The 15,887-nt window shown below is 38.2% G+C and overlaps 1 protein-coding gene across 1 annotated transcript; it reads right to left on the minus strand.

Moving 5' to 3' along the window:
* Positions 1-135: 135 nt before the first annotated feature.
* Positions 136-15,857, minus strand: LOC112570501. Its single transcript, XM_025248940.1, has 15 exons — positions 15,723-15,857; positions 15,055-15,140; positions 12,194-14,856; positions 11,576-11,748; positions 10,669-10,720; positions 8,029-9,739; positions 7,495-7,741; positions 6,816-7,061; positions 6,323-6,511; positions 5,878-5,940; positions 5,364-5,483; positions 3,964-4,038; positions 3,452-3,523; positions 3,087-3,230; positions 136-2,585 (listed from the first exon to the last, which is right to left on the minus strand). Exons 2-15 carry the CDS (start codon positions 15,123-15,125, stop codon positions 2,469-2,471), a joined length of 5,943 nt encoding a protein of 1,980 aa, XP_025104725.1. The 5' UTR covers positions 15,126-15,140; positions 15,723-15,857; the 3' UTR covers positions 136-2,468.
* Positions 15,858-15,887: the final 30 nt, after the last annotated feature.

Below are 15,887 nucleotides of genomic sequence, written 5' to 3' on the forward strand. Positions count from 1 at the left end.
ACCAAAAAGATGACTGTGGCTGACTGTATTAAATTGAGCATATGTCCCTTGCGTCAACGTTGTCGTCAATGACTCGTTTTGGGTCCTAAATCTACTGTGACAGCCTCTCCAAGAAACTGAGTCTTTGCAGTCGGAGACATTTCAAACGAAGAACTTTATTTACGGTTTTATACGACAGTTTTCGCTTTCATACACGCTGGCCAATCGGCGAAACACAGTCTACAAAGGTATCTGGAAATGTCCTGCATCTCCTAGTCACACATGCTCTCTACAACACAAACATTCCAGGTATCACGCCTTGCTTCAGTCACACTCGCTCACACACCTGCTAGAATCAAAGGTATCTTTGCTAGAATGGTCTAGGCGGGCTTAGCAGAGCAGGCTGACTGACGTAAAGCAAGTATGGAACATCTTATGATCAAACAGGACAGAAACTATTGTTCTGAAGGATGAGTGAAAGTTATTATGTTTTAATTTGTTTCTTTTTTTCAAATAGGTGTGCTGGCTATTTACTCTGCAACAATTAACCCCACCAAAAAGGTCGCGGTAAGATTCAGATGAAGACATAGGTTCTAATTACACCCTCTAAATGGGAATGATCAATATGCCGTCGATATTGTTTCAAGACATATTCCAACACAATAATTTCTAGAGTGTGCTTTGGTTTCGTGCCTGTCTCATGGATTTATGACCTTATATTGCTGTTTGAAGCCATTGTGAATGCATTAATTTGTATGAATGAGTATTCCTTTATTATATTCAAATCTTGGCCTGATGCCATTAGGGAAGCAAAGAAAAGATATAAAGATAAAGTTGAGTTCAGTAGTGGCGACCTCAGGGCAGCTTTCCCTGTCCCTAAAATCACTAGGCCCAGTCAACCCAACGACTTCAGACCAGTAGGTCTTACATCAATCATCATGAAATCACTTGAGAAAATTATAAGGAGTGAGGTTATGACTGCTGTTGATTCACATCTTGACCCGCTGCAGTTTGCCTATAGAGCTGGAGGGGGGGGGAATTGGTGTTTTACGCCGTGTCAGCAACTAAGGCTATATTACGGCAAGCAGTCAGCCCTGTAAACAGATGCCACGTGCCTATAGAGCTGAAAGAGGTATTGATGATGCTAAGCTGTTTATACTTAATACTCTGTACAAACATCCGGAGAAACCCAAAGCTCATGCCAGGCTTCTCTTCGCTGATTTTTCTTCTGCTTTTAACACTGTGGGACCTCACTTGTTGCTGCTTGTCTCCACTACTCTTCATACTGTTATTAAAACACTACGGATAGGGGCTTTCTTGTAAAATTTGTTGATGACACTGTTTAGCTGTCTCTTTTGTATGATAGTGAACATGATCGCAGTGACGCTCTTCCTGACTTTGTTCGCTGGTGTGACAAACATTTTCTTGTCTTGTGATTTTCGACTTCCGGACGAACAGGCCTGAGGCAGTCATCAGTATTATCCATGACGATGCCATTGAGGTAGTCGACTCTTACAAATATCCAGGGACATCAACACTCACATGATCCTCCGTAAGAGCCAACAACGTCTGTATGGAAACTCCTAAGATCTTTTTCTGTCACGTCTGTCATCCTCACTCGGTTCTATCAGTCCTTCATTGAAAGTCTCATCACTTTTTATTTCATCTCTTGATTCCAAAGCCTTTCCCTAGGGAACTCGAACAGTCCTGTTGTCCTTGTTAATATCTGTTCTAAGATCACCAGAACCAGGCAGAGGGATTTTGTCATTAGCAAATCCTCAGGAAGGCATCACACATCCTCTCTATTTCTGATCATGTTTTGGTATATGAGTTTTGACTCTTACGGTCTGGGTGTAGGTAGGCAAAACCAATTGTCATTGCAACTCAATCATTCCACGTGCCATTCACTTGATAACTCTACTGGCCGTGATCTTGTAATAGCCTGAGGTCATCAACTGTATCTACTGTTGTTAGGAATGTATGTGTGAGAGAGACACTATTTCTAATTGTACATGTATATTATCTCTTTATATCATATATATGTATATATATTATTGCTAGTATGAGCACTATCTTGAATTGCCCATGGCAATCAATAAAGTTGTATTAAATTGATCACTGATTTTTTAAAAATAAAAGCAGATTGTACAGTCAGTAACAAACACAAAATGAGGCTTAAAACATGATTTTTTGCAATTTAACCTCATTAGACCAAAATTAATAGCACGTTAGGTTGAAATCAGAAAATAACCACAACATTCCATAAAAGTGGGAACCTGAGAGCTACCTAACAGATATCACAGTGAAACCTGCTGCAACTGTAGATTATTTAAAGTGGTCTTTACATGTTTATCAAATGACATGCTTGCTAGGACTTAAGCTTAATGTTCAAACTTTCACACTGCGGCAGTAAAGAATGAATTTGATTTGGCTGAAGGAGGACAGGGTACTTGCTAGGCCAGATGGATGCAATCAGCAAAGAATGACCACTAGGGTCTACAGTCCTGTGTGTGCTCCTTACATCCCTCCCTTAGGCCGACCATGGCCTTTAAGTCTACTAAATGCTCATCTGCTTTAATGTGGTTCCACATATGGTCAGCAGCCTTCTGTTAAGGTAAAGAAAAATATTTAGGCAGGTATTTCAAGATTAGTTACAAATGCAGCATTTATTTTAAAACAGTTATGGTCTAGTACACTACTTTAACTATTGTTTACCTTATGTCTTTAATCTCTATGTATTTTCAAGGACGATGAATATCTAAAGCCACCTGACCATAACCTGAAGTGCATTGCATTATCATAAGTGTGCACAAGGTGAAGCTTTTATTTAACTAGAATTCTGTCTTCATAAAAGAATTAGTATACCTGGCCCAAGTGACAAGCAAGAGAAAGCAGGAAAAGAGCTTAACAATTGTTGGGGCTACATGTTTTAAAAAGATACAACTTAAAAAAATAAAACAATGTATTTTCCTGGAATTACTTTCAACTCCCTAGACTATGACATTAAAAATTTCAGGATAGGTTGCTGAAGCAAAAGTATAATAATAATGATGATGATTATGATGTATAATTATTAGCCATTGCATTTCTCAGCATGTCAACATTACCTGCAGAGCAGATTTTGTATTGAAGATGACAGAACAATTTTTCCAAGGGCAAAGTGTTGTACGTGAATTAGGCAACAAATGGTCAGCTACCAGATGGTGCCACAGATGTTCCCGCAGGCTAAATACCACAGTACAAGACACACACTGCCAACATAGCAACAAATGTACATGTAACATTTATCTCAGCACAGGTCACAGCATAGTGATTGGATATGGCATGTTTTTGTCTAGTCAAAAGTCTACCCTGATACAAAAAGCTTGCACTGAAACATCTCTTAATAACTGTTTTGTATGCATTGATCTGCAGTGTTAAAAGAATTGGTTCATCATTTTACACAATAATGAAAAAAAATAAAATATCTTACTCCACAAGGAAAACTGCCCATGTTTTGTAAACACACAGCCTCTACTTGGCCATCTCTGTTACCAGTATACAGCTGAAATCAAGAAACTTCTTATAATATTTCATGTTGGAACATATGCTCAATACAGAACCTGCTTACTCTTTTTATCATTAGATGTAATATATGTCTTTAAAGATCAAAATTATTTGTCCTTCAAAGAGAATGACATTCAGTGTCAATTTCATACTTCTGATGCTCTTGGAAATTCCAAAGAACTGAGAATCTAAGAAAGGGTTAGGGTTAAATGTCTTACAGATTTCCATTACATGTTTTCAATCATAAGCATGTGAATTGTTAACATTTCCGTAATTCAAATTTCTGAAATTGGTATTCATTCTATGATACATCTCTTTTAAATTCACAATATCCATTTAAAAAAAACATAAGAATGATAAATGTTTTAAACTTTTAGGACAAATGAAACAAATCAATGGCCCTCCTGAAAAGGTAACTGAAGAAATATTTATACAAACCACTGAGTTGTGCACAATCATTTTTGTGACAGTACTTTTCCCAGCACCATACATTTGATGCAGGAGCTTCCGAGTCTGTAAACAAAACCAGCAGCTTTTTTAGCGTAAGCTTCTCTCACATGCAATATGGTTCTACATTAAAAATAAAACCCCTAGTAAGAACTCCACAGTTATTTAAGAGTGGCACTTGCTGAAATGCTCAGCTTCATAAGCCGTTTGCAATACTGTTTTAGGTAAATATTTTGCTTCTTAGTCAATCTTTCCACTAAGGTGCTGTTCTATTAGGTACCCCAAGATAATTTTTTTCAACTTATAATAAACAAACAGAAAAGTACACACACAAATAGATTATTCATCTTGATTTCAATGGTACCAAGCTTTTTCTAATGCTAAAATAGTTTCCAGACTTTGAATTTTGAAAATATTTTAATTTCTTGTTAACTGTCTGCTTGAAATTGAAAATAAAATGCAGATTTAAAAAGATCAGTACACCACCAATGAAGTATTAAACACTCAGATACATGTATTATGATCTGGCAGCACTATCTAACCCAATGAACTAATTTTCAGAACACCTAGGTACTGAAAAAATATTAGTAACATCACTTTAAAATTGGAATTTTGAGCAAAATCACTGTTCTGGACCATAACATTTATCCATACCAGCATTCAAATCAAAATTATGCAACTTTACTTCTAATTAAGCTGTAGATATAGTTTCAGTATCAATGGATTCAGCTTAGTAAGCTCCTTTTAGCAAATGTACTTATTTTGTTCTAGAACTCTTCAAACTGACATCAATCTAAGTTGTAAGATCTTTGCATGTATGCTTTTCATAAAATAATGGATTTTAATCAAAAGCAGCAGTCCGAACTCAGGGAGAAAACATGCAAAACTCCTATATCACAGCCTACAAAGTTTATTGAACCTATCTGCAATGGCTGTAACATCTGAAACTTGTCATATTCTGCCATAATTGATAACTAGCAGAATGTCAAAGTCTAGTTGGAACATGAAGAATGACTATATTTCTTCAACACAATGTTTGCATGGCTACCAGAACAAAATTCTTGTCCTGATGTCTTCTCAAGAAACTGAACCACTGGAAATTTGGTAATAAAATGTTCACAATCTTCCCATGCTATGGTGAACAGCATACCATGCATGGAGTTAATCAAAATAAAATAAATTTTAGAAAATCTGGATGACTATGCTATTTTGGATCTTTAAAAATGGTAGAATGAAGTTACTTTATATGAAGCTCTCTCAGGAAGTAAACGAGGGATGACTAGAGTATGTTTACAATTTGATTTCATGTGAAATCTGGCTTTTCATGGTGCTTTGGACATATAAATAGCAGATACTAGAGGTAACAAAAATGGGAATAAGATGTTTCATACCTTAAGATCATAGCAGTGAATGACTTTGTTATATCCAGCACAGAAAAGAAGTCCATTTTCCACGCAGACACTGGTCACCATACCTTTGTAATCATCTAGCAGCCACAGCAGCTCACCATTCTACCAATGTACACAGATGCATTAACATCCCGCACAAATATACACCCATATGCAAACATGCATGCATGTGTCCCCACACACACACACATAGATTTATAACATGAGACTCTTTAGCCAGGAACACACACATTTACAAGTCAGTGAAGGTAAATTACTAATTTTAAATATATTCTCTCTTTTTCCTTTAAGTCATTGTTATTCTACATGCCTTTAAGGCCAAACTTCCACCATCTGGCAGGAAAAAAATGTTTTGACCCAAGAGAGGGACATTTAAGGACTTTTTAGGCTAGATAGAAGCAATTAGCAAAGCATGACCACAAGGGTAGCCAGCATGTGAGCACCTCACATTTTCCAATGGGCAAAATCATTTTTTCTTGCCCTAACCCTCACTTACATGGACATTATGTGCCATGACTGTCTGATCCCCAGAACCGCTGATCAACAATTCACCAGACACCTAAAACAAAAACCACACAAGAGATATCCTGTAGATTTCAGACTACTTCTATTATAATAGAATATGCTCTCTAAATAAAGCACACCCTGAGTTCAATGATCATTACAGAGATGGACAAGAAACTATTACCACTATTGATAGTTTCTAACAATAGAAGCTTCAAGCTATAATGTAGTTGTTTCTCAGTTACATTGAAAATACTCAAAAGAAAGACTGTACCCAGAAGACACAATGACAGATATAAATATATATTTATCCTTTCCCAAAAGCAAACTCTGTGTCATTTCAATATTCATTTTTTTTATTAAATATGTAAAGTTCTTACCAGTTCACATATAGTATAATGACAAATATTTTAAATAGAACCCACTTATGCACTCACAATGATGGAGAAAGCTGTCTTGGTGTGTCCTTTGAGGATACGAAGTGGTAGACCACTAGCAACATCAAGGATATGGATGAAGGCATCCTGAGCTGCAGCACATAGCAAATGCACATTTCCCTCTTGTGCCCAGGCCAGACAGTGAACAGGGCTGTAACTGGCTTGTACTTCACGTGTCTCCTTCAGGATCTATGCATTGATTTTCACACATAAATCTCTGCATGTTTACATACATGCGTTATTAATCACAAGAAAGCTGTTAAATGATAAACATACATGGTTTAAAGAAAAGATGAGCTGTTTTCCTGTCTCTCAATGTCCAGAAAAAAATTAAAATATTAAGAACACAAACAGAGCCTTGCAGACATTTGTCTTTGAATATTTTCTTTTCACAATTCAAACTTTCCCCAACCCTCAAAAAGCATGGATTTTGTGAAAGGATATTAAACATTTCTTCAAATAAAAGCTACATCACAAAAATATAAGGACTAACCTTAAGGTTGACAAAAAGCACGCTGCCACTGTTAAGACCAACATAAAGAGTCAAATCCTTGACAAGCATGCATCTGATGCGTGCCTCAGCCTTTCTGCTGTAGACTTCTTTTTGCTCTTTAGTGGAGATGATGACCAGCTTTTCTTCAGCACCTACAGCTAGATAGTGCTGTGATCTATTGCCAACTGAAGCTACATCACAGCACTGAGCTGATGGTACTTCAAACTCTGCCTCTTGTTGTCCATCCTTATAAAAAAAAAAAGATATAAAAACATGGTAAAATAATGAGAGCTCATGGAATAGTCTTTCTAAATAAAATGTGCTGCTATTTAAGAACAGACAGATGTTGTCATGTCCTACATGACTTTATGCAAAGGACTGTGCATTCCCTATGCCAAATCAAGTCCTGGGCCAACTACAAGCTGTGGTTCAATGCCAGTCTCAAGGCTAAGCTGAAGACAAAAAATGGTGCTTACAGGTCTGGCGATGCTACCATCTTTTATCTTGGTAACTCTCAGAGTGAAAATCACTTCCACCAATCATGAAAATATCACACTGTATTAAAAGCATTAACTATCATGCATCCATGCACAAACATATGTACAGATGAATGTATCATAGGATACTACACACAGCTGACTTTTGCCCTCAACAAATCCTTGAAAATTCCCTAACTCACCAGAGAGTAGCTTCGTACACCATAATCCTGGAAACAGATGTACACATGCTGACTGCAGACTTTAAGTCCCACCACAGCAATGCTGGGACCAGTAATCTTTAGAACTTCAGAGTCATTTTGCAATGCCATGGAATTTTGGGCATTTTCTTCAGAAACCTCAGCTCCCTTGTCAGATCCAGATGATGATCTTAGCGATCGTTTTATATTAGCCCGAAATGTCTCCAGACTATTGGGCTTAAATCGAAGTCTGAAATGACATTAGAACATAAGTTGACTGAGGTTTCATGCTTGCAATAGTTCACTGATAATTATATGCAAACAGCAAAAATGTATTTAACTGAACTGTTTGCATTCTATCAAAACTGGTTTACTTAACTTAATTGCCAAGTTAAATGTTCAGCCTTTAACCACCCAGACCAACACATAATTTTCTGGAACAGACTGACATTAAAAAATTGTTTGGTACATAGTTAAAATGCATACTTTATCTTTTGCTATCCTAAAAGCAACAGCACAGAACATTCCATCACTCACAGGTTTGGATTAAGCATAGGAAACAGCAGAGAAGTCATCCCATCTGGTTTACTGGTGTCTTTAGTGAGGTTCTCTGGCATTGGTATGTTTTCTGTGGCACTCGCTAAATGTACAGAGTCTGGATTCTCTTCACTGTTGATTTCTGCGCCAGATGGAGATTGCCATTCTTCAGAAAATAAGGTATGCTCTGTGCTGGTAGCTTCTCCTGCTGGTGGGCATTCAGTCGAGGACAGCTCTTCTTCAGAACTTGAATATATTACACAAGGGCGGCGATGCTTTATATCACAGTCACGATCTCGCCTGGACTTTCTTATCTTGACCTTGGTCATGTAGGGCTCATGTAGCTGTTTCACCAGATCATCAGCACTAAGTTTTTTAAGAACCACTGAGCATTTCTTCACCGCATGCATTGGTTTGCGGAGGTGTGCCTTTTCTTCTTTTCTTTCTAGGTGACTTTCTTTTTTTGTGACCATTAACTGGGAGTCACTCATACCATTCTTTTCTGACATGGTTTTGATTTGCTTCCTATGAGAAAAATGATCAGTGCTGCTGTAGTCAGACTTCAGTTCATTCACTGGATCAGAACCTCTAGAGTGGTCTGTGTGAGTTGAATCCAAAGCAGAAGACTGGACACCTGACGTTAGGATGTACTCTTCTGAGATCAAGTTGCTTGCGAAGTTAGGGCAGCTAGGCTGAGATGAAGGCTTTGTTTGCAAGGGAGGGTCACCAATGGGCTCAGCATCTGATGTCTCACTTGTATCAGTTTCAGAATCACTTGAACTACTTTCTTGCATAGAATTGGCAGACTTAAGGACAAGCATGTTCATTGATGTTGGGGAGCAGACTTCCCCAAGCTGACTTGTTAGGGGGAGGCTGCGAACTATGTTCTGCACAAGGTTTGTTGACATGCCTGGAGTGCTGCCAATGTAGGTAAGATTTACACTAGGGGATTTGGGCACTTCTGCAAACGGTCTAACCTTATTCTGAGACACAGTTACAGTTTGTTGCAAAGGGAGATAATCTGCATTCCACCAATTTGAATGGGAGTGTGCATTAAACTGCTTGCAATTGTCTCGGTCTTCATGCATTTTGTTTGTTTCCAGCACAACATTTCTGTTTGCTAAAAGCCTGCGTTCATCCTGTCCTGCCCATCTGACATCTTGATGTGTAAGACTTGTAGAGGCAGACATGCCTACTTTGATTGACCTTTTCGTGCAAACACGAGGGGAACTTTCTTCACATAAGCCCTCAGCCTCGTCTTCACCTTTGCTTCCTTTTCGCATAGTGGAGCTTTCCCAGCCTATTAATGTCAGACCAGACTCTTTTCTCTGCAGACCCTTTACAGTTTCGTTGATTTCTGATGATGGATAATCTTTTCCAAGTCCTTCGTCTTTCCCACTCGGATCTCTGCTACCAGCATTAAATGTACTACTACCACTGAAGCAAGCATGCTGTTGTTTTGTTTCAGAAGTTACCTGAGCGTGATTGCTGGTTAAGAAATGCAACAAAGATTCTGAATCCTGCACATTCAGTGCATTGTCTGATGCAGCCACACTCCTGGAAGCAGCAATCTGCAATGCTAGAGCATCATCTTCTGACCCTGCCATGCTGTCAAAATCTTCTTGTCTCCTTAGACCTCTGTTGGCTGTATTATGGTAAGGCAGAAGGCTTTCATGCAAAGGATGTCTTGTGTTTGCATCGGGAAGAATACCTGCACAAGCATTAAGCCACTATTGTTTTAAAAAACTACAAATGTAGGTGACATGGCATTTATTTCTACAAATGCCTTCAATCAACACCATAGCAAATATAAACCAATACTTAATGCCATGGTTTGCCCATTTTGGGTCAAATTATCAGTACCGACTTCAAATTCTTTTTATCGGGAAGTTGTGGAAGCATTACAAAAATTGCCTTGAAATTGCATTGCAAAATTTTATTGTGAAACTTTTTAAAAACTGAAGAAAACCCTCTATTAGATCAAAATTTGAAATTTGTATATTCAAGTATATAAAGGCCACATAGATTCCACAAAAGACATGTACATTAATTGTTCGTCCCATATCTTTATGATCATCTGTGCATATGCTTACACAAGGACATGAATGCACATGTATAAATCAACATGCACACATGGATACAACACTTGCACATGAACATATTATACTCTCACACAAGAAATATTTCATACTCAGATTTATTTTCAAACTGGCAAAAACACACTTAACGAGTTTGCTTTTAACAAGCAAACCAAGAAGTTTCACTACAGTCATTTTAAAGGATGATTTGCCATTAAGCCCTGCTGCAACCATCCTCATTGTCTTCTCCCTAGAAAGTCTTTTATACTTAAGTTTCCAAACTGCAAGCAAACTTCTGATAGTAGATATTGTGATGGCTGTTTCTTTTAATTTCTTGCCAATCTGGGATTGCTCTCATGCCTTGACTGATTTCTGTCTCTTGTTTCTCTTTGGGTCACCTCATGCCTGGAAACTTCTACACACAAAAAAAGGTTAGAATTCATCATTTTCTCCAATCTTTGATCGATAGGCATACTTGTAAGTTGAGCCACCAGACCCATGCCTAATTCTGAAACAAAATTTGTGTAAAAAGTATCCAAATAAAAGCAACTGAAGTTATTACCTGTCAACAGGGCATTGCGTTGTTTGCTGAGAGCCTCTCCTTCAGCTTGTAACTGTAATTTTATAAAACGTTATATTAGCAGTGCCAAGATATCAGTGGTGGGATAATGTGTTATTATCCTGGAAAAGGTCTTCTAGTGTTTGACTGCTAATAATTAGTAAATACTTGGGAAGAGAATCTGGTAATGGCATTACTACTGTGACATGAACCTATATCCACATGAATGGATGTCTAGGATGTGTCTACATTTCTGAAGGCCAAGAGAGACAGCTGTGACACAAGTCTGATTATCCTGTTCAAATTTTGTTGACATATACAATAAACACATGATCTGTCACATGCATGCACACTCATACCGTGACCATTTAGCAAAGAAGAACAACCATTATCCCATCTAAATTTTTTAAATGCAATCATTAAAAAAATATCTCCTCAGTAAAGCTGGATATATCCCTGAAGATTAAAATAAACTAATCTGATAATTTAAGTTGAACATTTAACTAAAAAGAATAGTGTGTTCATCTAGTAGAATGGTTTGTAAATATTTAAAAAATAAATTGTAGGTGTGAAAAAACTGTGCTACATAAAAAAGTAATGTAGTGTAGTAGAAGTGGTGATAGTTCTTGTTTTCTACTGGTCAATGTTGAAATGCATGAAATTTTTGGGCACTGGTCTCACCATTGAAAAGGGGTTCTTTTTTATGGACAGTTGGAACAATAAAAAAAATTCAAAAAATAAAAAATGGAAAAGACATCCATATAAATAAAATATCTTCTTGGATGTTTGTCAGTTAATGAGGAAATAAAAACACAGAATCAAGCTTGCTTAAAAATATCCATTTAAAAGAAAAATCTATTAAATATAAGTATTTTAAAATGTTGTCTGCCAGCACCATATCAATAAATACCTGGACTCTTCTTCGCTGAAGGACGCTCATTTGTGCCACAATTTCAATCAGGGATTTATACTGCTCTGAAAGTTGCATGTCAATGTTGCGCATTTCTGCCATGATGTTGTCTTGTTTCTGGTTTGCCAGCATCACCTCCATTAAGATTGTTTCTTGCCTTGATGCATCATTTCCTGTATTTATGTCAGGTATATATCGTAATACAGGCTCTTGCATTTGGTAATATGTTATTGTTTTCAATCCTATAATTATGAATCATTAGTGATATACTAATGGCAAAGAATTTTAACTTCCTGCCCTATTCAGTCTGCAAGACAGTTAACCATGTTGGTAATTTCTTTACCTGCATAGACACTATATCCTTTAAGGAAATGATGAACTGTTCGAGAGGAAGAAAAAAATAACATCAAAACACCCCGCACTTAACATGCTTCCATTTTATCTCTTTCTCTCTTCATATTCATGGTAACTACTTACAAAGAAAACGCAGGTGGGATGGGTGTTAGAATACTACCTTTTTTTCTCCCCTAATTAACAGTAATGCACTCCTCTGTCTTTTCTATCTCAGACATAGTAAAATTCTCTTAAAATGCAAGCATACAATGGATGTTTACATACCATGTACCAGAGGGTCCTGGCAGATCACAAGGCAATTGTTTTCTGCATCACTGTTAGAAAAGTCCATAAGAACAGCTTTCCCTGAAGAGAGATCAGGCAGTTGATGATCACCTTTATTATTTACTACTGGTAACTTGGCACTGCCCTCTGAAAATGTGGCTGCATTAACTGTTACTTTTTCAACACCTACTGGTGTTTTTGCTGGACCCAAACTGCACTCAGAGACAGACACAGTGTCTCTATCTATATTCATATTTTTGGATGGCACCGGGAGGTAGAGTTCTAGTCTCTCTTGGCTGGACAGTCTACCTGCAGCAGTGCTGGAGGAGCTGTCTACTTGCAAATCATTTAGTGAAAGAGGTCTGCTGGTAAATGATGATTGCAGCTTAGACTTGTCTGCAGAAGCAGTTGAGTCTTTGGTACAAGCTTCTGACTCACTTTGAATCAATCTTTCTGCTGTGACAGGAGACGGCATCACAAAACCGTCTTTATCTCTGACACCACCTTCATCTGTCACTTGAAGTTCAATTATATCAGCGAGCAGTAGCTTGTCATCATCAGAGAGATCCTCTATCTTGATGGATCCCAAGCCCAACTGTTCCAGCCTGGGCAGGTCATCTAAAAGATTGCTGGTGCTGGCACACTCATCAGAGGAATTGTAGAGACCTTCGAGCTGTATGCCGAGACGAACAGAGCGAGGCTTCGGCACACTACTTGCATGTTGACGCAAAATACGGGCTAATTGCACTCTCTGTGCACGGGTGGAAGGAGCATTCACCATTCTGGCCAAAGCCTCCCTGGTAAATGTTCCATGGTGCACAAGTGTCTTGTTGGATGCTGTGGATGTAGAGCAGGTGGTGGTGGGGGTTGACACAGTTGGCTGTGGCCTTGGAGATGATGAGTGACTAGGTTGTGTTTGCTGTGGTTGTGGAAACAAGGGGCTGGATGGTGTTAGCTGTGGAGATGTGGACATGCGGCTAGACAGTGTCATCCTCTGTGCTTCTGAACACAAAGGGCTGGAATAAATGGATGTTACTTGCTGTTGTTTACAGGATACAGAGGATATAGGTGTGGATGATGTTGGCTGTGAAGAAGAAAATGTATAGCAGGAAGTTGTGGTGGACACTGGAACTGGCTGAATTTGCTGCTCATTGTCAACATTAAATCGAGTCAATTTACTTTCTGCTAAAACACTGGCTTCTACAGTCTTCCTGATACGTGTGATGTGATTAGTAAATGAATCTTCATTCCCTCTTAAACCAATGCTTTCATCCCTTGATTCCTGAAGCTTTTCCTTTGCAGAAAAATCTAAAAGGGCATTTGAATTGTTAAATGTTGATGAAGCAAAGCTTTTCTTTGACCCAAAAGATGAAACTGATTGTGAAGAGGAAGCAAGACTTCTTCCTAAATGCTGATCCTCATGTTGTGTCCTGTGTAATTTCTGAACAGAGTTATCAAGGGTTGTATTAGTCTTTACTTTGTGCTGTTTCATATCTGATGCCTGAAGTTTTGATTGATGTCGTTTTTCTTTCAGCACCTTGCACACTCTCTCTGCTTTTTCTAAAACTCCCTCTGCTGAGCTAGATGGAACGCTTGTTATCCCTGAAGTAGCCCTCACCTCAAATGTTAAATCAAGTGAGTTTTTATTTGCCTTTTCTTGCCTGTCTTTGTCTGAAGAAACTGATATTTTGGTTGTTCCACCAAGGATGGTACGTGAAACTAAACCTTCTGGCAAAGTAGCTGCTAAAGACTCCTTGCTAGGGTTATTACTGTCAGATTCGCATGTGCTGTTTCTTCTTGCTGTGGACCATTTACTTTTTTCTGGTCTTTCACCACTTGTCTGGCTGAGGCCGGCCACACTGAAAGGTTTATGGGTAATCATGCTCTCAGATTTCTCAGCTCGCAGAGTCTTGGAAAGCCTCACGTCACTAACTGATGATGACCGTTTTCGCCCTGATAAGTTAGAGTTACTCGGACTATCCTTGCCATTTTCACTGCTGTGAGACTTATTACATTGGTTTTGATCAACCTGAGAAGTTTCTTCCGTCCCTTGGTCTAAGAAGTTAAAGCGAAATTGTTTATACTGGTTTGTTAATGTCTTCCATTTACTTTTTCTGTTGTGTGCATCCGAGTCAGAATATACCAAATCCTTCTTAGAGCACTGCTTTGACTTTCCTAATTTATTGCCATTGTTATTCCATCTTGGTTTGGATTGCTCTAGATCTCTTGTTTGTCTGTGATGTTCATAGTTGAAGCCTTGTGTCTGTTCCACCCCTTTCTCTGATTGCAAATGATCATTGTGTTCCTGTTTCTTACCAAAGTAACTCCCATTCTTGTCAACCCAGCCAGAACCTTTCTGGGTCTTGCCCCTCTGCTCGTTTCTAGGATAATTCACTTTTTTTTTTTCTGGCCAAAATTGATCAAAACTAGTGTACAGTTGATCTTTACTCCAAGTGCTATCATCGAACCAATTAGCTGACCTGCTATCATGGGGCATACTTCCACCATCAAGGTACCTGACATTATTTGAATGACTTGCCCCTTCACGATATCCTCCCTTCTCAACAGAACGTTCAGAGGGTGTGATGGTACGTGTTGTCTCTCTTTTCTTTTCAAGCTGCACAGAAACTTCTGGCTCCTGAATGTCCATGTCAGTGCGATACCTGCACAGAGATGAAAACCAACAACCAACACTTAAACAGCATTGTTTTTTTCTTCTTCTAAATTTCAGAATAACAACTGCTTATCAAAGAGCAGGAATTCAACATAATGATTGTAATTGTTAGCAACATTGTTGCCTCGCCTCAACTACACTCTTTAAACAATTTTTAAAGCCGATCAAATGGGTAGTTAGTTTTTACCTTTGTGCTTTAGACATTTTTTCAGCTTCCTGTCTTTGGTAAGTGTTTGAGGGTCCTTTCCCTGGTCTCATATGAGAACAGCACCTCTGAAATTAAACTTTTGTTAGTCTGTGACCTAACTTGAGACATGCCCTCACTGAGACAAAATCCATTGCACGCTTCGAATTTCAACTGACTGCTGTTTAAAAAGCAGAGAAAATGCCTTGACAGTTCAATGAGGGGAAAAGAAATCTGGTGTCTGTGTGCAACTTCAAAATGGAGCATAGTGAAAGCCCTTAAATTGAGACACATGGTTATCTGATATGCTATTTGAACAGGTCTTTGTGGGGATATGTGCTTTCAATGCATTAGATATTATTAGTGATCATTTTCTATGAAAGCCGATACTAATCGAAGTTCTAATACACAACACTATGTAACTCAGCAATAAAGTTTGTCATTGAATAGCATTTTCCAGAAGACATTTGATGGTGACCATTAAAAAAATCTGCGTTCAGCCTCTCTTTTTCCTGCGGATGGACTTTTTTGTATTCCAAGATTTTTCCCATCATCAGTATGAGACACATGCATGAACATGCTTACACCGAGACACTGTGCAATGTCATTGTGGAAAGCAATAAACATCAAATAAATCGCATGTTTTGTAGTAAGTGAATTTTTTTTCCTACCCGTTTCACAACTATGCAACGTATCAGAGTTAGTGTCACACGAAGCAAAGATCGCAATCCTTGACGAAGTCTAAGAAGTACCAACAGATCGACGCCATGTTTGAAGTTTGAAGTGTTTAGTTACAAGTTCATATAAATGCAAGCTTTTTAGTTTTAAAGTACGAG

This window comes from Pomacea canaliculata, linkage group LG8 (genome assembly GCF_003073045.1).
Source record: "Pomacea canaliculata isolate SZHN2017 linkage group LG8, ASM307304v1, whole genome shotgun sequence".
NCBI classification, from domain to species: Eukaryota; Metazoa; Mollusca; class Gastropoda; order Architaenioglossa; family Ampullariidae; genus Pomacea; species Pomacea canaliculata.